Here is a 25,701-nt window from a genome sequence, read left to right on the forward strand (position 1 = left end):
TCTCAAAGTAGGTGACACGTCAATAACGCCTCAAACTTACGCAGGCGAATTAAACCCTAAACAATTTTTTTTAATGCAAATCATGTTACGGGAGACGTTTAAACGCGGTAAGTATCTGGGAAATGTCGTAGTTTAAACAAATGGTAGAACGAACCGTTAAGCTAGCACCAACGGGCACGCGCCACTTTAACAGTCGTTCTCGTGTTCGTTAAATTGCATTGTTTCTTTGGAGGAAAAAAAAAAGGGAAAACAAAAAGAAAGAAAAAGAGACAAAGAGTTAAGTTCGCGTGAGATGAACGAGCGACATCCCGTTTAAAACAGCCACGAGCACACACACGACTAAAGTGTCCCGCTCGCTGCTCGGAAATTACCTGCAGTAGTCCCAAGAGCGCCAGCAGAAGCAGCCCGTCGCTGCCCTCCCGTCGGGGGTACATTTTGGTTGCGTTAAATCCTCTCCCAAATAACAACCACAATCCCACTTCGCTGGTCAAAAATCAAAATGGGGAAGCAAATTAAAAAAAAAAAACCCAACACGATTCCTCCTCCTTTTTTTTCTTTTTTCGTTCCCCCAAGGCTGTGTCGAGTCTTCGGCTGTAGCAGCCTCCTCCGAGGAGTGAATCCGGGAGAAGCACTGGCTGGTACTGAAGCTGCTGCTGCTGCTGCTGCGACTCTCCTCCTCTCCTCTCCCCTCCGCTCCTCTCCTCTCCCTTCCTCCCTTCCTTCCACTCCAACGCAAAACAAAAGAGGAGCCTTGGTCCACTCCACTAAAAGCTCTCACTGTCTCTCCCTGCTGGTCACACGTCGCTAAGCTAGCCGAAGAGTGAGTTCCAACAGCTAACGCGCAACTAAAATGCTGGACGGGCGGGGAATGCAATAAAAAATCTTAGTACAGATGTCACAAGTTTAAAAAGTCAAAGAAGGTGAAGGCATCAAAGAGGTGAACAAAGAGGAATTCAGTGATGACGTCAAAGCCCCGCCCAACCGGCCAATTAGATTGCTCCATTGAAATGATCCTAACCAATTGTTTAATAAATAAGTGGGGTGCGTTTAAAAACAAACCAAAATGATAAACGAACAAAATCGCAAGTTCCAAAAACACAAATTTGGTCCTTTAGAAAGAAAGATTACATTTATTTTTAATTTGTGTTTGAAAATAAACACAATTTATTATCAAACAATTTTTTTTATTTTCAAGCAGAACAATTTAAATATATATATCATGATTTTTTTTTTTGTCAAATTCCATACAAACAAAAATTAATAATTTAAAAAAAACAATTCGTTTAGAAACAAAACTAAAAAACAGGTTAGCAATATAAAAAAAATATTTAAAAAAATTGATTGAAATGTATTGCGAAAAGGCATCATTTTGAAAAATGTAGATCTCTATCCTCGTTTTCATAAAGTGGACTGTTTTGCAAAACAGTGGGCTGTATGTATAATTTTAACCACATTGCTACTTTTCAGTACGGTGGTCGACTAGTGGTTTAGATGCCTGCGTCATACTGAAGTTCAGGGTTCAAATCTTTAATTTAATCTGGCTTCACAATTAAAACTACATATATTTTTTTTTTCAAATTCTGACTTTTAAAGAATAGGACAGATAAGACAAACAAACTGAATGCAATACTAATTTGTATCAAAATATGTGTTTCTAGTTTTTCAAACAGGTCAATTTGAGCCACAAAGGTCAATCAGTCGAGTGGATGGTGGCCTAACTTGCATTATAATATTTATTTTTGTGATAAAGTTAAAGAATCTATGTTCTCATTCGATAAGAATGAAATGAGATTAAGCGAGGGGCCTTTTGTCTTTTAGATAGATAGATAGATAGATAGATAGATAGATAGATAGATAGATAGATAGATAGATAGATAGATAGATAGATAGATAGATAGATAGATAGATAGCTAGATAGATAGATAGATAGATAGATAGATAGATAGATGGGGTGTGCAGGCAGGACACCAATAGGTCAGCTACGTAAATAGTGTGACATCATAGCAATGCGTCACAGCGTTACCAGTGAAACGAGTCCAACAAAAAAGAGGAATGTGAGCCAGTGCACAATAGATTACAATGGAGGACATTTTGTCTTCTTTCATCTTGACGTGTGGCTGTTTTGTTTTTTTGATTTTCTCAAGACAAGCTTTGTTTAAAAAAAAAAAGGGACTTTTTGTCTCTTAGCATTCCGTTCCTGTTATCGGAAGTGACTGAAAAAGGTCCTTATTAGTTAGTCTTGGGAGCAAAAAAAAAGTGTTTCAATGTCATGGTATTTGGAAATATCATCAGCAGTCCTGTGGTTGAGTGAGTAAAAAGTGTTGCTTCTTTTTAGCTATGTTCAGCATTGTTACTGGTTTGTACTTCCTGTATTGCTCCCATTCCCAGATTGCCTTGAAAGTAGCATCACTGAGTAAAGACGTAGACTAAAATGTTAGCGTCTCAAGCTAACCGCTAATTAGTTAACGAGTTAATGCTTGTCACTCAAAAGGTAGAGCATGATATCTGTTATCTGTTACGCTTACTAAACTTAGTATGACAATTTATAAGGTTAAAGTGAGGAACACCCACGCGAATAATCGCACCAAATTTGAATGTATTAACCCTCATTAATCAAAGTCCACAAAGGCCTCATTATCATGTGTTTCTTAAAGATTTTCATGAGAAATTGAAGAGTTCAAACACCATTTAAACAAAAATAGAGCTACGTCTAATAGCAGACTGCCTACCGTGGCATCGTTCGATGTTGCATGTCCTAACCATGCAAAACCACACGACTACTACTATATGCATTTACTGCAGTTACCATCATCTCCATTGAAGCCAATCACGAGTCCATATATGTATTCACGTCATGACAAAATCATCACTCATCACGTACGTCCTCAAACATGTCTGTGTCCATTATTTCTCGGTACCTCACTGCTACTATAGCTTCCATTGTGCTTGAATGTAAGAATAAAATATTATTCCGTGAAACAGTTCAAGAGAGATGCTGTCATGAAACTCATCGGTGTATTGGCGTATCGGTCACGGACGATCTCGTCACGAATGTGCCTGTTGTTCACTTCAAAGAGTTTCTTTGAAGAGAATGACGACAGGAGCCCATTTCTTGCTTTTTCTTCTCTTTTTCTGTTCCACAAACAACCTGCATTGGGCATATGCGTGCATGTTTTACCCTCGGAGGAGAAAGGACAGGCGAGGGAAACTGCTGTTAATGAATGTGCGAGAGGGTCTACTGCAACTGCCGCTGCTCCTTCAATAGTTTAACAGTATAGACAAATATTACAGCTTTTTAATGGTCCTGTAAAGCCCTCACATGTGGTCAAGGTTGACACAATCGTTGATGCACTTCAGTCGCTCTATTACCATGAGCGGTAACAGAATGCGGATTCATTCAAGCGCTGCTATTGTAGGGATTTGAAAGAATAATTCATACTTTCTGGTGATCTTATTGACGGTCATTTGTCAAACTGTTCATTTCCGGAAATGTTCGAGATTTCTAGACTGAATGATTGGCTGATGTAAAACTTTGAATGAACTAGGTACTAGGAAATGCGAGCAGTTTGATCGTACTGCATGCACAGCCAGCAGCGCATATGCACATACAGTACATACATTTATGTATACATACATACATACAGCACATACAAGCACTTGAACGGAATAAGGGTAAAAGCGATGAGAAATGTCCTTTCCATGGTTATATAGGACATTATGTCAACTCATGAGCAAATTCCTTGTTGGATTATCATTAAAACTTTTGATAATTGACTGTTTTCAAGACGTTATCCATCTTTGGTATGTTTTTTTTTTAAGCTTATCCTTCATTATTTGTGCGTACGAATGGTTCGAGGAGGTTGTAAATTTGTTCGCTAAGCGTTCATGTGCGAACATATTGATGAATCACAGATTTGTGCGTCATTTAGGCACCAATGTGTGCGTATGCACTGTTAGTGAACAAGGCCCAATATGGTTAAAAACACACGGTGATTTTATTTTCACCTCATCATGTGTGGAATCACTTACATTTTAAAAATCTAAAAAAAAAAAGGTTTGGAACCTGCTTAAAATACTATTTTAAACAATGCCTATACAGTTAATAAACCATCAATTTTGTTATGGTGGTTTTACATGCCAAAGTTTATGAAAATGAGAAAAAGCTACTGGAACTTGCAGTTATTTTGTAGGTTGTGTATTAGCATTCTTTGCTAATGAGCTTGAAATCAGTGGGAGCAACTGTGATTGTAATCGTCCAATTTGTTCCTGCGGCTGCATGAAGAAGAGTAGGCTCTATTGATCATCAGGTTGGCCATTTTGATCACGACTCCCCCGCTAATTGTTCTTCACAGCTACATTTGATCTTAAGGATTATTAACTGTCAATGCTTTTGTGATCATGTCTGTCTCTCTCATGTTGCCCGATAAGCATTTTCACAAACGTCTTGGCCACTGTGGATTTTTTTTCTTCTTCAGTTTTTGCGTTCACTTAAGCGTACTTTTTTCATATGCTGCTACAGTATAATATGCAATGAATAATTCTCCTCACATTATGGGCTCACAGCTGATGAAGGTTAAATTACCTCAGTTGTGCTGCTGATACCTAATTAACTACCAAGGGACGGAATGGATTTTTTGTGACCAAAAAAAAGATATCATGTGTATTTTTTGTTTGTTTGTTGTTTTTTTACCACCTTCCAAGGAACAACAAGAGCTGACTTTTGGTTCTCCTCTTCCTCCAAGGGTGACGTGTTGTTCTCCACCCTTATTGGCGTTTCATGTAGGAAGGAGATAGGTGCAATGCTGATCTTTTCCTTCTCCTCCTCCTCCTCCTTACAAATCAAACCATCCGCCCCCAAGGGTGAATTGTAATCGTAAGCAAACAGCCAGTGCTACGGCAGCCCACGCTTTTTTTCCACGAACAGGAAGAAGAGTGCTCATTACTGGTAACAACTGATTTGTGCTTCCTTGCACTCGTGTCATTGATTATTACGCCTGATGGTTCATGTTTTGAAATAATTAAGAGGCACTCTCCGATGCAAATGAAGCCGGTATGAGAGGCAAATGGAAACTCTGTTGAAGTGGATAGACACATGCTGATTTTTAGCAACTTTAAAATGTGAGGGACTCCACACATGATGAGGAAAAAATTGGAATTGCTGCTCTTATAGTGGGTGGTGTACTCAATATGACCAACACAGCACACCACACGCATAACCATATCTATCGACAATCGAGTCACCTCCCAAACCGGATGTCTGTCGTAGTACCAAGCAACATGACTGCCATAAAATACATCTGATAAGTGAAAGTGTGAATGTGAGTATAAGCGGTCATTGGTCTATCGGTGCCTTGCGATCCACTGATGATCACTCAATGGTGTACCCCCAACTTGGCTCCAGCTCACCTGTGGCCCTAATGGGCATAAGCGTGATAGAAAATGGATGGATGGATGTTCACGTGTATTCATGCAGACGTAATACGGGTGACTTGAAAATACACGCGAAAGAATGGAGCAGGCCATATGTGGTCCGCGGGCCATACTTTGGCCACCCCTGACTTAGTCTTCAATGAACCTAACAGGCATGTTTTTGGAGCGTGAGAGGAAGCCAGAGTACCCACACACGCAGTAAAGCTGGAACCAAGTTTTCAACCCAGAATCTGAGAACAGTGAGGCACATGTGCCGACCACTAGGGCGCCATGCTGCCTAACCACGCAAATCAACAGGCAAAACCAAAAAACAAATTTGAATAAAGTAAAAAACAATCTTGCCGTCTATATGTGAAGAGACAACCGAGTTTCTACGCGACTATCACCCTTATTCTTTTACGAGAAGACACGGATGCCATAGTGTCTATATTTAAAGCAATTACAGAACATTACAAAGTGGTGTTTCCTGTCATAGACATTCATATTCAATCCGACAAGCAGCGAGGAAGAGATCAAAACGAATGACCTGTTGAGAATTGATATCACATTTTGAACAAATTCTTCAATTTATATAATCTAATCTAATTGAGAGTGGGATCAAATGGCTTCATCTCTTTGATTAATGCCAGAGGAGGCTATCTTTCATCAAGCGCCTGTCTCGACCGCGAGGGGAGCAGGCGTCCGTCGATCCAATTTGGTGTCGACCCAGTTCGAGTCGTACGCGGCCATGTTCCATGTTTCATCAAAACAATTTGATGTAAAATGTCTAGTCAGTGGAGGCGCAAAAGGTTGTTGCGCAGTTGATGGGTTATATATTCTCGCGCCCGCACCGAGACAAGATAACGCTGTCGGAGGCAGCCGTGTGATTCATGTCGGCCGCCGTGCTGACACTGCGCTTGACTCTCACAAGCGAGGGTGTCCGAGGGTCCCGGAGGGCCCTGCGCTTGAGCCCTCGAGCCCCCCCCCACCCCCGCCTTGTACTGCAGCACGGTGGCCTCGATGACACCGGAAGAAAACACAACATGGTCAGCAACGCTCTCACATTCACTTCTTCATGCTGACTTTGTGTCGATACAGGAATATCCCACAGGTCACACTTCTCTTGCGCATGCTGCGAAAAAAAGCAGAAGCCAAATATAGATGAACTTCTCCAACAAAGTATGTACAGTACACATTCCTCTCCCTTTTTTTTTCCTTTTTTGCTGAGTTCATGAAAAAGGGGCGTGTGGTACCTGTAGCCTTCTGTCATGGTGGGGTACAGCAGAACCGCCAATGTTGAACGCCTTAAAAGTCGTGAAATTTCTGGGGAAAGTGCCTGAAATGCCAAAGCAATCATGACCTCGAACTGTCACAATGCATGATGTCAGCACTCCTCGGTAGACCTCATTTCAGCCAGCATCAAAGGATGAACTCTTTGGCTTTTTGTGGCTTCTGTTACAAGATGTTTAGCGCTGTTGTTGCGGTTATTATGGTAGGTTTCTATTTCTCGTGTTTTTTTCCAAATTCCCAATAGCATGACAGGACTCTGAGCCATCACCAGACCTCAGTCTTAAGAGGGGGGCACATGAAATTTATGGGGGGGGGGAATTATTATTATCCTATTGACAGTAGTGTTGTTACATTCGGGAACGTTTCGTTCAGATGAACGAATCTTTTTAGTGAACGAACGGAACCGAATGAGTTTAGGAATTAATTTGTTCTTTTAGCTTCGACTGGGAGCGGAAAGGGAACTGTTGAAGCGTTCTGTCACTCACTTATAAATCTTCGGCGAATGACCAATGAGCAGCCAGTGTGAAGTCGGGGGCGGGACTTCATTGAACGTACTGACATGAGATTTGCGATTCGCCAGCGTTGTCTCTCACTTCGACGAATGACCAATGAGCAGCCAGCGTCAGGCAGCGACGCGCAAGCGGGGGAGGGACTTCAGTGAACTGAGTGATTCGTTCAGTGAACTGGTATACTGGTGTACTAAGGAACTGAAGAGTGATTCGTTCAGTAAACCGGTGTACTGAGGAACTGAAGAGCGATTCGTTCAGGGGAGGGACTTAAGTGAACTGAGTGATTCGTTCAGTGAACTGGTGTACTGAGGAACTGAAGACTCATTTATCGTTCGCGATCCGTTAGACACGAGTGATTCGTTCGTGGAACTTCTTCGTTTGTGATCCGCTAAGGAGCAGTGTACTAGTACGATGAGTGATTCGTTTGCGCAGGCAATGATGTACTATGCAGTGAACGTACTCATGAGTGATTTTAACCACAAATCCTGACGTCCTCGCGGGGATAGCTTTCACTAGCAGCCTTCTTCAAGCTAACGGCTAATGTTGAGTCAGTCAAGCACATGAAAACTAGCACACATATTTAAAATAAATGTAAATTAATAATACATGTTTTTACGTACACATACATATCATTCCCTCTGTGTCTGTAATTCGATTATTAAAGCTTTTTATTTCATAATATTAATAATAACAACACATTAAACTTCTATAGCGCTTCTCAAGACACCCAAAGCCGCTTTCCACTAATTAGATGACAATAACAGTAAACTCACCTTACTGTTATTGTAGCAGGAAGCCGGCTGGCAGGGGGCTTCGTTGCTGAAAAGTCACACATGCTGGCGAGAGCCAAGCTGGACGTCTGGGGACGCGGAAGGATGGTCGGTACCTGACGGAGAGAGAGGTAGGTGATCATTTCGCCGAAACTTTATTATTATTTTTTTAATAATCTCTCCACCTTTCCTAGTTTACAATACATGACAACAACAACGCATAGTCCTTCGGTGAATTTGTTGAGTGAACGTGAACCTCACGGATGGATCATTAAATGAATGAGGGAGCACTTGAACGATTTTGTGAAAAAGAACTGAACGATTTGGTGAACGAATCTTTAGATTGAATCTTTTTAATGAATCGTTTTAATGTACCGATTCGAATGATTCATAACTGCCGTGCCCATCACTAACTGACCGCCGTGCCCGTCACTAACTGACAGTCGCATCCACGTAATCGTCATGTTAAACTTGAACAGAAAATATGACCAGCTACAACGGCATACGCCAGATTGCTGTTCCAAATTTGATGTATACAAACATGGTTTATCACTAACCAACACCACTGCAGTATTAAAACCGTAACTTACTCTACTTACTCTGTTGAACTGAGTGTTGACATTGATTTAAATGACTGTTCGTTGGTAATTTTATGCCAGGTATCGAGAGAAAGCCAGCGGCTGCTTGGATCAGATGGATGCATTACCTGTGTGTCGATTTTGAAATTCACTCGTGAAAATATGAGGTTTTACTCTTTTTTTTTTTCTATGACTTGGATCTCGAAAATATACAACTTTCCTCAAAAATAAACAACATTATTCTCATAATATTATGACTTCAATCTTGACAAAGTACGATTTCCGACCTCAATCATATGCGACTTTATTCTCGCAATATTACAACTAAACTTCTCGTGTCATTTTTTCCCCCTCTTCCTGCGTGACCCTACTCCTTGGTGGTAATGTTTTCTTTTTGTATAAACACACATATTTTGACCCCACTCAAGACTAATTACCTTGCCATTGGCAATCCCACACACGTCAAAGGTTGCTTTGGAACAAATTAGTGCGAGGAAAGGAGCAGCCTATTCTTCAGAGCCATTACCAATTCCAATCAAGAGTCATTGTTATGCATTCAATAAGGCGTCTCTGAGGACCAAAGTAATACTCTGATTATTCTGTTCTCGTGCCAAATAAGCCCATTCGATCTCATCTGGTGTTGGCACAATGGAGCCAAGTAGCGTTCACAACATACAGGAAAATATGAGCGATTTATGTGCAACATTTTAGTGCAGGACATGAAAAGTGTTGTGTTCCAATGAAGAGACGTGCCATCAAATCAGCTCGGCGCCACTCCCCTGACAAAAAATTAAGGCTGCTTTGTAAGATCTAGCTGCAACGTTCAAAGTGCTCTTCTTGGGCTGTCTGCACCAATTTAACTGTTTGATTTTGTATCCATTGCAAGCAGGAATGGCACGGCATACATCTGCCTGCTGCACTCTGTTACACGCCTCCCCCATATCTAATAATGATTGATTGCCTGATTAAGGCAAAATCGTGTTGAATTGCAGAGGAGGCCAATAAGAGGGGAACGCGTCATTGGTTTGTGTTTGAAAGAAAAATGTGTATTGATTAGAAATGGCACATCAAAGTCGTGGGCTTCGTTTTGTATTGTCATTTACTTGTCATTGTGTTTTGCTTTTTTCTGCACCCCGTTAATGATGGACCAGGGGGAGACCTCTGGAGGTTTGGGGGGGGGGGGGGGGGGGGGCGCCATTCAAGCCAGCACTGCCACTAGCGTCGATTGGGCAGACTGAAGTCGGCTGTGATGATGCCCAAACCAGCGCAGGCGTCCCATTTTAAATACGCCGGTCCACGAAATTACCAAAACCGCGTCTAGCCCGCCTCCTCGCAGTTACGCAAAGCGCAGCGATGGATTTACACTAGTCAGGAAAATAGAGCCGCAGGAGTCCGTAGTCAGTCACGTTGGCCGTTTACCACGTGATTAGTTCAGTGTTAGCCTCTTCTTGCTCCTTGCAAGTGTTTTTATTTTGGATTTGTGTGTATGACCATCCTGTTCAATAAACCACTGAAAATGCAGCAGGTGGCGCATCTGAAGCTCACTCGTATTTTTTACTCGTACTTTTAATGCCTGGATCAGACTACCAGACAAGTTTGGTCTTTCACGATTGTCAGACTACTGCCATAAAATCTTGCCGTATCTGGGTCACAGTATTCCAATTCTACCGTATCTTTTACGATCACTGGGCTTTATCTTGTCAAATCTGACACTGTCGGGGGAGGCGTGCCCAGAAAACGTGTCACCTTTCACAGTCACCGGATACAACCATTACCATGGCGACAACAAGTTGTCAAACAATTGATCACTGCGGCAATGTTGCAAAAAAAAGAACAAGCAGGCAACAAAATGTTATGTAGCCTAGCAAGCTAGTGTTAGCGCTAACGTTCGTACGTAAACATGCCAACCTTCTGTCAAATCATGCGCGAAAACTCCGGTAAACATCGGTTTGTGCGCGTGAATAAATGTTAACAACGGCGACCAATTATGTTGACAACGGCAAGCACGGGAGGCGATGCGCCGGTCACAATGCGCAATCCTATTGGTCGACGTGAAGGTGTGCTTTTGGAGAGTTGTCATTGATATGTCACACGACACGGAAGATATAAAAACCAAAAAACAAAAAAAACATGCCAGACTTTTCATGTTGGCGTCGTAGGACTATCGTAGGGCCAAATCGTTGGTTGTGCATTATGTCACACTACAGGAAGATTTGTCGTTCCCAACAAAATGTGTTGGACCCGATCTGGGAAATCGCTCCCAATAGCTAAATGAGCCAATATGGAGACTAAAATCCTGTAGTCTGATCTAGGCATGACTCGATTGTTGGCTTGCAGGACCATACAAAAAAACAAAAATCTTGGATAAGTTTGAAATGATAGTAGTGTATCTCAATGCAGGTCGAACCACCCGCGTTATCCATTTGTACAGCAAAGGTTTCTGCAGATCTGTGTACACCTGTGGTATTTGTAGCTCAAAATGTGTTGGATCTTGTTATCGATCAGCAAGAAGGGCAAGGTGTCTGCTTGACTGCGCGTGTTGCCTTTTCTGATTTAAGAGTGCACAACTAACAGCCGGTCGGGGCGTCGGGTCCTTGATGAATTTCCTGGCGACTTTTGTTGCTGATAATCCACTATCAGTCCTTCCCTCTGACTCCCACCTTCAGCATGACCTGTGTGTTAAAAATCAAAAGGCGGGTGGGTCGCAGCCTTGATGCTGTTTTTCAAATCAAAGACTGTGGATTTTCGTGAATAATCTTAATGGTAGCGATAATTTACAATCGCAAGAGCAGTTGCTATGCAAGCGGCGCAGGAGCTTGTTAACAATGTGTGAATAATGACTCCCGTCTTATGCTTGTTTGCTCTCCAAGTTTGCCAGATTGTGAAGATGCGCAGTGTGCTCATTAACAGGATTAAAATCGTGACATCCATAGTTAATAAAACCAAGATAACATTATTAAGTTATTTTAATTAATGCAAAGACCCTCTTGTAATTGCTACGTGAATTATTACTCTTCCGACAAATTAATCTTCCTTTTGGGGTCCTCAACATGCCCAAAAACGCACAATTTGATGGAAATCTGTGTACTGTGTACACAAGGGCCCAAAACTCACCCAGTAGTGCCCCCCTGGAAAGTTTCACAAAAGCAAATGTTTGTTCCCACCCATAGACAGCGTGTGTGTGTGTGTGTGTGTATCCTGGCGTAATCTATATACAACGTATTCTAAAATCCTAGAATACATCCCGTATCAGTATCAATAGTACTGCCTAGTTTCACCAATGAACGTGTCGACCATAACAGGATGTATGAAAATGTCTCAAGGACCCATGCCCAATATTAAACAGGAAGTCAACCATTTTTTATTTGATTCAGCCATTTTGAGCAAATTCCAGAGCTAGCACTGCTGAATGCTGAATTGCACAACTTTTTCCCCAGGGCCAGAGAACATGGACGGAGCCAAATCTCCAAAATGTCCCCAAATTTGATGATTATTTGGAGGATTTGCCATGATAAAGGGAGGGTCCGTTCATCGCTACTTGCAGCTTTAAATACTAGTGATGCACAGATCGACTCTGAAATATCGATACCGCCGATATGAGATCTTTATGTTCTAGATTGGATTCTCAAATCAAAAATATCTCTATTTTTGATACTTCAATCATTCCAACTGTTTTGCACAGTCTATCAATCTATACCAGGAACATAGTGGAAAATTAAGTCGATTGTGATCCTGTCTAAATGATTTGAGGTCGGGAGAAGTACTTTTCCTACAGCTTGGGTAAGTGCACATAATGCGTAAGCGCATGCTGGTTAGTCAGTCTCAGTCTGACTCTGTACGACAGCATTATGACAGCGCGTAAGGAGGAGTCATGTCTGGAGCTATTTCAGCACAAATTATCCATATCGGATCGGTAAAGTATTGCCGATGAATTTTACTCAGTATCGAATAGGAAAAGAAATTGGTGGTATGGAACATCACTATCAACTACGTTTGGTTTTATCATTGTGGCATTCAGCGGTATAGGTTGAATAGTACAGTTTATTGCGTTAAAAAAAAAAAGGGCTCGATGCACATAATCTCATATTGCAGTAGACAGAAGTGGTGATTCGACATATATATTATGTTTTAACGTGATGACAAGATGGTCCTAATATATTGTAATTGCTGTGCTTGTTGGTGTTCGCATCATTTTTCTTTTTGCTTTTTTTGAGTTAGCAGGAACAGGATTATTATATGGTGCATAATGCTGCCGTCACAGTTCATTAGCAGTCAGCAGCTTATCATGTGATTCACATTCCTCTTTCATTGTCCTCCTTTGAGTATGTAATTTCTGATACAGAACAAGACAGACTAAATTAAAAAGCAATTTTTATAATAAGTATTACATTCAAGTAGATTCCTGGCATCCAATATACAGTCTACCCTCTGAATTCACAAACTACTGAAGTAGTACAATTTTGAATTTGACCACACTTCTAAGGGGAAAAAGGTATGCACATCTCATGAGACGTCAGGATATGAGTAGATTGATATCGATAACACGTGTGCTGCAAAAGCAGCGGTGTCTCAATGTGACGAGACTCACCTCCCAAGTACACAAACACAGTAAACTTCCTCTGCAAGTTTGTACACAATTTTTAAATAAATATACCAACTTTAGTTTTTCTCATGAGAAAATGATTAAAATACAAAAAAGGTCAATGGAATGAATAATACAAAAAAATGGAATGACTTTTTTTTTTTTTTTTTGCTTTGACTTCCATTGACATCCACTTGAGCATCCATTGGTGGCAGTGAACTCAACGCACTTCACAATAAGCAGCACTTTCAAACTCAACATCATGCTAGGTGAATTTTACATTGTGTATTTAAAACAATCACATAACAGCCTTTAAATGCAAATATTAACACATAACGGTAAAGGTATATATATAAAATGTGTCTAATTTTCCTCTCGCTTTATTTATTGCAATAGAAAGGCAACTACACCACTATATTAATTTATTGTAGTAATTTATATATGTGTAATGTATTATTATATATTCATTGTTCTATTTATTTTTTCATTTCATTTATGCACTTGATGACCGCTGCAGCGCATAGTATATAATCTATATGACGTGCAAATAGCATTTTGTGCCAATACAGCAGATGTTAGTGGCAGGTTGCTCATTTGGCTTACTCGGGAGGTGATCATGAAGCATCTTGCATACACGCACACGCACGCGCACGCGCTCGCACTCTTCACCATCCTACCATATAACTGTAATGTCAAAAAATTCAGTGAAAGCAGGCAAATCTTGAGCAATTTCCCGCTTTTTATAAGGCTGGACACTGCGTGGTTCAAGTGACAAAATGTTGCTGCGGGAATGGAACTCCACACAGGAGGGCCCGAGTTGAGATTTGGACCTCTCGACTGTGAGGCAAACACGTTAGCCACCACGTCACCCTGCTGCCTACATGGAAAGAGTCAGAATTGGGCATTTCGACCTGCAGTGTAAATGCTGCCTTATTCCCAGCACTGTTTTGTCACAGCTACTTTATCTAACTTGTCATGTGCAGCATCATTCGACATTTGTTTCAGCTTGCGTGATTTAAAACCAAAAAGAGGGCCATTTAATAAGGTTAGAATTTCTCTCTCCCTCTCTTGTGTCAGTCCATAAAAGCTCATTTTTCAGATCATCTTTTCTGTTGTTGTTTTTTAGCTTCTTTCTTTCATTGTGAGAGGCTCAATTCCTCTAGCACCTTTTTTGTTGGCGTCTAATTGGCTTCCATTGATTCACTCGGTCACCACGGTGGCTTGGCCGCGTTCTCTGCTGACCCTGCAAAATCGAGGAAAAAAAAAATCAGCCAGGCTGTCTAACAGGCTTTGGCCCTGCGGTGCGCACACACACACACACACACACACACAATTCCCAATATAAGCAGTGAATGATTGTGTCAGTGAGCTGGAAGTGAGTCAACCTGCCCCTCATAGTTAGTGTTGCGCAAAAAACAACAAAGGGCTCGCGGTGCGTTTGGGTCGCCCGCTGTTGCAGCGGAAGGGGGTGGAATGATGTCGGGGTGACGGGGCGGCCAAATGGCGGATCGTCAAGAGGGGCGGGGGACACGGCCAGTCAGCCACGCGTCACCTTGAGTTCTCTGGAGGAAGTCTCCGGAAGAAAACCTGCTGAGAGTGAAGGGTGTGAAGGATGAAGTGGCAGAGGAAGTCGAGCCAGGTGCCCACTTGTCCATATGTGACTAAACAACTGTGACTGTCAAAGAGGACTGAGGGATTGTCTGGTCATTGTTTTTTTTTTTTTTTTTTTTTTTTTGTGCATCTCATTATCACAAAAAGCTAAATGCATCTCATGCTAGATGTATCCGGTGCTAGACGTATCTTGATACACTGCCAATGATACGATACGTTCACAATATGTAGAAAGCCACTCCCGATACCATTCACTTCAAACACGATACGATTCATTCCAATCACGATACCATCCGTCCCAATTCCGACATGATTCATTCTGTTTATAATCTGATTCATTCCAATTACAATACAATATACTCCTACTCCTACTAATTTAATTTATGATACAATTCACTCCAATTATGATGAGATGTGATTTGGTCCACTTAAGATGCAATGCGATACGATTCACTCGAATATGATTCACTTCAATCCGAATTTGATACGTTTCACTCCAGGTATGATATGTTTAATTCCAATTACGATACCATTCACTCCAATTCCAATATGCTACAATTCGTTTCAATGATGATATGATACGATCTACTCCAATTAAAATGCGATGTGATGAGATTCACTCAAATTATGAGATATATTTCATTCCAATTACGGATAAAATGATTCCCTCCAATTATGAAATGATACCATTTACTCTTATTATGATGCAAAATCTGATTGACTCCAATTATGGTGCAATATGATTCACTCGCATGATTGTTTACAATTCAGATATGATACAATTCACAGCAATTTTAATGCTTTTCGCTCCAAATACAATATGATGTGAATTACTCCAATCCCGTTATGATACGATTCGCTCCAAGTAAGATGTGATATGATTCTCTCCAATTATTACGTGATATGAGTTAATTCAGTTCCAAGCCACTACAATGCAATGCAATTATGGTTTGATACGAGTCACGCTAATATGATGTAATACGATTCACTACAATTCAGATATTACCAATTCATTACAATTGTGATGCACTATGATACGTTTTGCTATGAAATGATACAATTCACTCCAAATCAGATATAATACGTTTTCTTCCAATTCCGATACGATACCATCCGATTCCGATGCAAGTTAATTCAGCAATATGTTAAAAGCTATTTTGAAATATCAGAATCAACTTCAAGTGGAGATACACAATTCCTCTCGGACAGCGTCCATATACAGTACATTACAGTACATACACATGACATCGATATTTACTAGGCTATATTGCATTCATCTGCAGTATGACCATGCATTTCTACCCTTTGCTTGTTATGCTTGGTATATTTGAAAAGGCCACACAATGCGTCATTTCAAATGTATATTTGTTTGAACTACAACAACACAAATCAACTGTAGATGCGCACAATGTATTGCATATTCCATCTTAATAACCTTAACTCGGGGTCCCTTGTGCTGAAATAGGATAAGCGTTACGGAAATGGATGGCTAAATAGTCAAATGTTTAGGAGGGCCATGGCTTATGGGGCACAGTTGCTCTCCCCCGGTAGGAAAATTGTGGTTTGAGTATCATGTTTCCCAAATCTGGCCTTGGCTGAGTGGTTAGCAATGCTTCCCACGGTGGTTACAATGTGGCTTCCCTCTGTGGTTTCCTCACGAACATGCATGTTGGCTTAATCGAAGACTAAATTGCGTGTGAGTGTGAATGCTGTGTCAGTCTTGTGATTGAACGGTCATCCGCCCTAAGGATAGGATCCTGCCTTCCACTGTAGGATTGTTTATATAGATAGATAGAGAGATAGAGTGATAGAGTGATAGTACGGTGGTTGCTTGAAAGTGGGCCTGTATCTAGCAACGGTTTTGCTCACAGACACATTTCCATAAATAGGCAGAGAGGAGGAAGACGATATACTTGGTTGTTTAATTTCACACTTGATTGGTGGGCATGCAATCAACTATTTGTGTACAAGTCATTAAAAAGTAAATTCTCCTCAAGATGTCCCCTTTTAGTTTCCATCTATGAAGAGGATAACAAAAACGGTGGATGAAAAATCAGATAAGGGCTTTGGTACCGACGGTGTCCTCATTTCCTCCTGTCGCCTCGCGTCCCCCTTCTGCCGCACATTAGAAACGGCTGATGATGACGGCGACGGCTCCTCAGGTGTGCGCTATGCTACATTTGCTATTCAGCTCACAGTCGCGGCCGCCTCGTACCACCTGGCTGGACACACAAACACGCGGCTCCAACTTACATACTGTACACACACACAGCCGTGAGCAAAACCGACCGCTCGCAGCTGCTGCGACTGTAGCTACTTGACATGAATCAGCCACACACGCTTTTTCTTTTTTGACTTTTTTTTTTTAGTTGTGCACGGAACACCAGTGTTTCATAATCATGAATGGAATTTCATATTTTGGGGCATTTCAGTGGACATAATGCATATCTGGTGCACATTAAGGCCAATCACGGTACAAGGGTGGATAGCAATAAACTTTTTACAGCAGAGCAGGCAATAAGGCAAAAGGATTTACTCACTGAAGGGTAGCTTTCATGTCCATATTAATTAATAAGCTTTATCTACCGCGATGCTAATTATTTAATGTGGGCCCCTATACACAATTCACAATATGGCACTTGGCATGCTCTGTGTGCCATGTGCAGGATCCGTTCTTATATTAACGAGCGATTCAACGGTGCGTGTCTGTTAGGAGTCTGTTCCCATGAGAATTTTAGTGCAAAAATTAGTGCACTCAAGTATTTTTAAAAGTAAAAATCTATGCATTTTAGTGATACGAAAAATAAACACACGTGGTGATGGTAGCTGTACCGTATTAGATTCCACAGTCTCCACTTGGCTGCAGCGGTCCGTTTTCTTGCGGGAAAAACAAAGGTACACTTAACCATGTCATTCTCCATCAAGAGGGAGGACACGAGAAGAAACTTTAAAAAAAAAAAAAAAAAAAATGTATACGTTTTTCATTCCAGATCTTCTAAAACAGGTTGTGCGGTTCGGGGTTTGACTCTCGGCTCCAGCCTTCCTGTCTAGTTTGCGCGTTCTCCCGTGCTCGCATGCCAAAAGAAAAAAAACACTCCTCCTCATCAATAAAACCACGGTGGTCAACAGACATACGCCAAGTAACTACAGAAGAACATTTTTGTTCTTCATTGTTGTTGTCGGGCAGCGTGTCAATTTATATGTAATGCATTCAATGCCCCATGTTTTTTCTTCTTCTCCAGTTTTTCATAGCATAGACGTTTCTAGCCCGTTTTTGGGCTAAAATTTGAGAGATCAAAGAAAATAATTTGCAACGGTATTTTGTTTTTAAACAACCTTGAAAAGTGTATAACCACAGTAGTTGCTTGGAACGTAATATTTTAACAACAAAAATACAGAAACCCCTCTGCCCCCTATTTTTTGTTATTTTGTATTTTTATTTTTACAAGAATGCAATTTCCATTGCCGACAGCCGCACACTGAGAAGCAAATACAGGAGAGCCTCGTTCTCCGCTATCGTTGTCGTTTGTTAGCGCGTCGCCTTCAATGCAGCGTGGTTTTCTTAGTTTTCCGTTGTACCAGTGGGCTGTTTTCAAGAAAGAAAAAATCTCCAGCATGATCTATCTGGTACCGGTCCAATGATAAATAAACTTGCTTTCTTTTCACATCAAGACAGAAACAATGTTCTTGCGTGCAATGGAAAACAGGGCCAAAGGAATTTCTTGATTTATGGTTTTCTTAAGAATGCATAGGCAATTTTTCTTGAACAAATAATAATTGCTGTGTTTTCTCATATGGTGGCCACGGCCATATAACATGGAATTAATGGATTTGTTTACAGCTTGTTTTGAAGTTATTTTGATTTGCTTGGTGGCTTTTGTCTGTTTTTCATGAAATGACCTTCAAGTCACCCTGCAATGTCTCCACAGATACTTGGTAGCCCTAGTTTGGATTAAAGAGGAGAAAAAAGTGTTTCCAGCCCCTATTCCTAACCTCAGTGGCAACGTGAAGACTGTAGCTGGCCGAGTGACACATTCTTGGGGGCGGGGAAGACGGTTGAAAGCGGAAAAGTGGAAAACAATAACTCTTCAAAAAGCAGAAGTGAAATTAGATGTGCTTAATAGGTTATGGAAAATATGTGAGACAAAGCACTATTTATGATCATTTACTCACCACAGAGCTCACATACCGTGTAATTACGTACATCCTTGCAGGAAATTATTATTTTTTTATGACTGAGGTAAAAATGGTGACAGCCCGAACACATACTGTGATATGACCCGCATGTGCCAAAATTGCCCGTAAATAACTACACACAGTGACCACAGGAAAGTAAGTAATAGTACATTAATAATGCAAATATGAAATGTTATATAGTGTATAGCTGGTCTGGGATGATTGCATTCATCATTTGTCCACACCTCTCGCTATAAAAACTAAAAATGTAGCTGAAAGCTATTTTCAAAAGCACTCATTGTGTTCAAGGGTCGTGAGGAGCTGAAGCCTATCCCAGCTGTCTTCGGGCGAAAGGTTTCCAAAGGTTCAGGCTGTTTTATTACAGTTCTGTTGGTTGGATTTGGTTTTGGATCTGCATGGCAGGTTGCTTTATAGCTGTCCACCCCCATTAAATTATTTTTAAGGATGTTCCAAAGGTTCTCAAAAAGGTTGAGGTCAGGGGAGGAGGGGGGCTACAACGGGAATTTTTTTCACAGCAGCAAAAAAATCACTGGTATCTCCCGGTGTGAGTCGGTGTGTTATCTTGCATGAGAATGATTTCATTTGAGGAAGGAACAGTTGTTGTTTTCCTTTCTCAAGGCATTGGACTTTTTGAAGCTTTTCACCAACAGAAAGATTATAAAAAAAAAAAAAACTCCCCAAAAACTGTGACTTGTTTGTGCAACAACCTCCTTAAGTGATTTTCCTTTAATTAGGCTCATCTGAGAAACTAATTATCGAACCTGTTTGAGATTGTTACCAGTGATCGAAGCGTTCACAAAACAGAATATACGGAAAAACAAAAACACAAATGGTTAATTAGCATAAATGCTGCACGGATAATCATTTAGAAAACAATGTATTGTGCTTATCATGTGTTTGGATTGTGACGGACAAACAAACATGTCGAGCTTGTCTTTCCTCGGCATGCTATTATACATGGAGCATACATTAGCGAGTTGTTGATTTTAGCGTTTCTTCCCACTTGGCACTGGCTGAAGGGCCTGCTCTTTCTCCGCCGCTCACCGCTCAGCTCGCTAATGCGCTCCAGCCTGCGCTTCGCTCTACCATGTAAATGCAATCAAGTTGCTGACAGAGTATTTCTGTTGGCAGGGCTGGCGTCTGTTCTCCACATTAAAAAGAACTAATAAACAAGTAGGCAAGTCATCTAAAAATAGAATGAATAACCGCGGTCCTATATGAAAGAAAATCGATTTCATCATCGCTTTTCTTATTATAGTTGTGTGCCACAAGTTTATTTAACCTAATCTAACACGACAAGGTTAATTTTGTGCCGCTCGGCGTACAGTAAGACTGATTGCTGACCTTTGGACGTGGTCAACTTTTAATTAGGTTGCCCCGCTCGCTTTACCGCTTTGCTTTTCTCATGCGAAATTCACATATATTAGACGTGATGCAGCCGGAGTAGGTTAAGTGAGCGCCGCGCCCCGCCTTGACGTTGCTACTGATTGGTCTCGCATATGAAAAGGTTACGTCCACCTTCAATTAAATTTCTCCTGCTAGATGTTAATGCAAATGTTAGAATAATGGTAGTCAGGTCAAGAGGCAGAGTACTAATGCCCTGGTGCCTAATTTACTTTGTTTCTCCAAGGGTTAGAAATGGCTTCTCATAAACGCATCATTACGCCTTTACTTCACTGCTGCCTGTGGGACAAATTAGACAGACGTCACCTTGATTGCTGCTCGCTGTTGCAGCTCCATAGGTCATCAATGCTTTCGCCGCCAAAGTGCTTTTTAGTTATGCGAGTCGGTGTGTATCAATGGTGCCAATCTCCATGGATGAAGAACAAAAACACACACACACACACACACACACACGCGCACTATAGGAGGTGGATCTCCTTGACTGCTAAAATTCATCCCAATAGGAAAGAAAGGAAATATAAATCATCAGTTCTTGGGTCATATTGTCAAAATCTTTCTAACTCGGTGGCGAGCGGTGCATTTCAGACCTGGACCTTCACTGACCTAATCCACCGCTTTATACCACCACTATCACGTCGCAATTTTACAACATAATATACAAAAACGCAATACAGCTAGCGAAAAAAAAGCATTTCACGAATTTGGGATGAATGCCATTATTAGTAAAACAAGAAACATAGTTAACTCTTTATCCATATTTTACTGAGCAGCCCTCACAGAGATTTCTGTTCTATTTCCATTTGTGGTCCTGCAGTTATCATGATTCTTCTTCTTCTTCTCCTCGACTGGCACTCTTCTGTGATGACATTAGATTAAAAGACAAACAACTAGTGGAGTTAATCCTTTCGACCCTGAAAAAAAAGCTAAAAAAAATAGCTCACCATTGATGAGACACTGTGCTGTTATTGAAGTGATCCTTTTAAAATGTAAATTCCTGCGGAGATTTATAGAAATGAAACTGTTGATATTTGTTTCCTACCTTGTTAAATCCTCATTGATAATTATGAGAAATCAATAACAATCCGTGTCCTGAAATAGAGGAATATCATTTGTTATTAAAAGAACCTTTGTTGTTTTCAAGAAGTGTGTCTGAAACAAGTGGCCCTTTGCATTCATCAGTAGCCGAGAAATAGCTCTCAGTTTGAAAAATGTTCATTGTGACACCTGCTTTAGACGCTCACTGAGCTCACGTTTTGTGTGACTCTGGTGGCGTATCGTTCCCTAAAATGTTCTCTTTTACGATCTGAGGCTCCACTATACGCATGAGAGATGTTCGGGTACAACTCATTTACCCCAGGAAATCCTCGTTTGAGCATGCGAGAGCATCAGGGCGCCGATGTCGTGAAGCCACACCGAAATCCATCGTGACACTCCATCGCTTATGAATGTCACCAGCTCTCAAATGTGATGACAACTCGTATTGTGGTGAGAGTTTAGGATTGCGCGGGGAAAGTGTCGTTTTGCATTAGCATTAGCGTACACAGATGCTTGTGTACGAGGGCGGTGGCTACATCAAGCTGTGTCACTTTTGCCATACTAAAGATAATGACAGCTACCTAGCACATCTATCCGTCCATCCATCCGCCAATCAGTCTGTGTGGTTGAGTATGCACAAATCCACTTTTTAAACGTCCTTCCTCTATCAACACATCCCCTGATTGTCATCCAGTTTGTCTCTTCAACACATTTGCCTTCACTCAGCCAGCTAGCATTGAGCTTTGTATTGCGCCGCCACGATTGCTGCCCTAAAGTCAGCAAGATAAAAAAAATAAAAAATAATAGTAGCGACAGTGACAAGAATTTGTGATGAATATTCCAACAGTGGCATTGGCCTTGATGGGCAAAAAGTCGTTTGTTACATTGTGGTTGTTGTAGGAGGAAGAGCATGGCCAAATCAAAACAGAAGAAGTAACATCTTTCAACTTCTAATGAAGCCGTATATCTGCTGCTGAATTGAATTGATTCTTAATTAAAAAAAATCTTTACTGAATACTGGTAACAGGTGGGCTATGTAAGTGGATTAGTGCAGTGCTACCTTGACTTAAGAGTTATATTCATTCCGTCAAAACAATTTTCCATGTTTCGTTTACAAATCTTCTGCCAAAAACATCTTTGTCCTTACTCAACCTTGACTGGCATTTTCCAAAAGAGGACGCCAAAAAGTGTGCCTGACAGCTGGCAAAATCTTAGTTGTACATTTTGCATTAACATCGATTCATATCTTCTGCTTCTCAGACACATCGGACGTGACAGAGGCGCTCAATCTTGAGTATTAACTTAAGGCTTAAAGACGCTCCAAATGGAACGCTAAAAAAAAATAAAATAAATACAAATCCCCGCCTCCTCCACGATATTATGCTGTTAATTCAATTTATATTAACCGCGCTGCGATTCCAAAGGACATTGAAGCATCCCGCCGCATGCAAAGCAGGGGCAAAATGTGATATCTTATAACGGCTGATGAGATTTCCTATATGTGCATACGGACATGCCAACCAGAATTCTCCTCGCGGTGTCCTTCAAGGGATTTGTGATGATCATTAATCTTGTCCACAAAGTGGAAAACATCTCGCTTTTGGCTCTTGAAGTTTTTGCTCGAATCCAAAACAATTTGTTTGTCTTGACACGAGTATTGATGTTGATCATTTGTCCTAAAGCTCTGCAGACTTAGTTTTTTTTCCCCCCATTGGCTAACACCACTATTTATTCCACACATTCTGCATTTTGTTGATTTGTGGCCCCTTACGCTAATATATCTCGCGCCTCAATTAGGCTGATTTCCACTGCATCGTTCAAGTGACACAATTGGGATATTGTCATGGAAACATGCATGGAATTGGGATCCTTTGGATTGGAATCAAGCATCTTCCAAATGTGGATACAAATTTGATGTGTATGGAACATCTGCCGACGCGAGTGCAACATAAACGCACAGATCGCTCGGATAGTCCACGTCAATGCCAGGTTGATCTCATCGAAATGCACTGATGGGTGACGTTTACACAACCCAAACAACACGAATAAACGCATTCAAAAAACACTCGCTGGAAATTGAAATTGCAGCGAAAGCATGGGCTATTAGATGAAGTCTAAATATGCTAAATTAGAGGTGTGTTTGTCATTAAAAAAGACAAAATAAATGCAAATGGCGGCCAGCGGAATCATGTTTTTCTTCATTGGTTTGGCACATTTCATGAAGCTGACGTTACATTCTCAAAATAACATTGACAAATCTCCAAACCACCTCGCAGCTGTTCACAACAGAAATATTCTTTTCACCATGTCTCAATGTCTCAGTATATCTTTGCAAATAACCAAAACTTCAACACAGGAATGTCCTCCCTTATGAATTAAATGGGGTGATCATGTTGTGAAAAAAAAAAAAATAATAATAATAATAACTGGATAATAAGATCTGGTTTGTTTCGGGATCCTTTATTCCCTTAACTCCAGTTTTACACAACATAAACTGTAATATATCGATAAAATTGGCCACCCACCATCTGCATTTGAGTCAATAAATGTTTGCCGATACCGAATACGTTGGTTAACATCAAGTGGAAAACATATTTCCGTAATTACCAACTTTGATTGGTAGCTTCTGATCGGGAGGTTAACTGCAATTAGTGGGTTTATTGTTTATTAGATTATTAAGCGTCAGTGTAGTGTTATACATTAACTTTGTGTGTAATGGCTTCTTCCCCTCTCTCCATTTAGCGGAATTTCATTTAAAGATAAATCTTCCATCCACGCTGTGACATCAGAGCAGCGAGTGACAGAAAATGACAAATTACTTGTCAACATCATTGATTGGTCAACATCTCTGGCATCGACCACGTCATCTGAACATTCGCCGTCTACGTTATGAAGAGTCATGCGACAACTAAGGTTTCTTCTATGTTGTCATAAACAATATATCCTTGTTAGGGGGAACGCGGTTGGGATGCTATTAACGTCCTGCTGATCAGTTGATGATCTCGTCCGGTGGGAGTCCAGTTTGCTTGTGTTTTGTTTAGCAACCCCACGTGGATGCGCAAAATGGGATACCGCTAATGATGCCACAAACTGTTTTTACATTGCATCCATTGATGAAGCATGTTTGCTTTTTTTTTTTTTTTTTTTCTCATTGCATCTTACGTCCTCATTTGAGATTGAGCACTGCAGGCATTATAACTAACGCAAGTGACAGTCAGCGAGGTGAGAGATTGAAGCATTATTGACTTGGAACTCGAGAGAGATATTCGAACCGTTTCCCCAAAGAGAAACATTAGAGGGCCCATTAGATGGGCTCACAATTTAACAGGTCAATTAGAAACTAAACACTATCAGCCCCCCCGCCCCACACACACACACACAAACATTCAAGTTTATTCAAATGGAAAAGTGAAATGACCACAGCGCAACCTCAAAAGATGTTCTGCCTTCACTTTTACAATAGGACACACACGATTGCTTTCAAAGCAAGTGCACTCATTTCATGTCGTTCTTTGGCCACAAAAGCCAAAGAAAAAGCAAAATGTGCTTTGATGCAGACATTAGGACTGCAGCTATCGGATATATTTAGAATCGATTTTTCCATCAAGCCTGTGAATATTCCCATTCATCCATCTCATTCATCGTTTCATTCTCAGGACATCGAATCGATCACGACTAGCCTGCCTGGCTTGTGTGTCCTAACTAAGCTTTGTTGCATTAACTGATGAAGCCTGCTCGGATGAGAGGCGAAAGATCTTCTAAGACAACCAGTCCACTTAAGACTGATTCAATGCCCTGAGAATTATTCCTTCGAGTAATCAAATAATCAGATCCAAAATTATTTTGCATTCAAGTTTAACGTAAAATCATTTTTTTTCAATTAACTGGTTATTGACATACTGTACATGTCGGCGATTATTTTCGTAAACTATTATTTTTTTTCAAAAAATTGATTAGGGGTCCGTAACATGTCAGAGAATAGTCAAAAATGTTAATAGATTGTTCCCCAAAATAAAAACAGATGTCTGCAAATGTCCTCGCACAGTATTACAAAGAATTCCGTGGAGATCGGCGTTTCAGTAGACTGACATGTCAATAAAGTTGTGTGCGAGGGGCAAACCATTCTTATTTTGTTTTAAAGTTTGACATTGACTGTAATATGCTTGTATCATTATTGTAACTCTAAAACAAAGTGTACAAATAAAGGCCTTCCCCCAATCTGCAGTTGAATAAACAAACACCAAAATATGAGGAAATATCATAAGTATATCGAATCACGCGCAGTCCAAATGTCAATAGTTGATATGAGAGCTGTA

At 40.8% G+C, this 25,701-nt stretch overlaps 1 protein-coding gene and 2 long non-coding RNA genes across 5 annotated transcripts in view; 1 reads left to right on the forward strand and 2 right to left on the reverse strand.

Annotated features, from left to right (window-relative positions):
• Positions 1-721, reverse strand: part of cdh2 (cadherin 2, type 1, N-cadherin (neuronal)) — a 62,547-nt gene extending 61,826 nt beyond the window's left edge. Inside the window, exon 1 of one of the 2 annotated variants that reach the window (XM_061798621.1) lies at positions 372-713. In XM_061798621.1, the coding sequence (XP_061654605.1) occupies positions 372-434 (63 nt within the window). In that variant the 5' untranslated portion in view covers positions 435-713. Of the gene's footprint in view, positions 1-371 lie in introns of both variants that reach the window. The other variant, XM_061798622.1, reaches the window with a different exon arrangement.
• On the forward strand, positions 1-25,701 carry LOC133489489 (uncharacterized). Of its 2 annotated transcripts, none has more exons than XR_009791923.1 (3): positions 1-107; positions 7,998-8,109; positions 24,128-25,701. It is a non-coding gene; the product is annotated as an uncharacterized LOC133489489 (long non-coding RNA). The 2 variants fall into 2 exon arrangements; XR_009791924.1 differs by lacking the exon at positions 1-107 and adding an exon at positions 7,248-7,614.
• On the reverse strand, positions 5,895-8,090 carry LOC133489490 (uncharacterized). The gene is made up of 3 exons (XR_009791925.1): positions 7,982-8,090; positions 6,663-6,745; positions 5,895-6,541 (listed from the first exon to the last, which is right to left on the reverse strand). It is a non-coding gene; the product is annotated as an uncharacterized LOC133489490 (long non-coding RNA).

Source organism: Phyllopteryx taeniolatus, chromosome 14, assembly GCF_024500385.1.
Source record: "Phyllopteryx taeniolatus isolate TA_2022b chromosome 14, UOR_Ptae_1.2, whole genome shotgun sequence".
Classification (NCBI taxonomy): domain Eukaryota; kingdom Metazoa; phylum Chordata; class Actinopteri; order Syngnathiformes; family Syngnathidae; genus Phyllopteryx; species Phyllopteryx taeniolatus.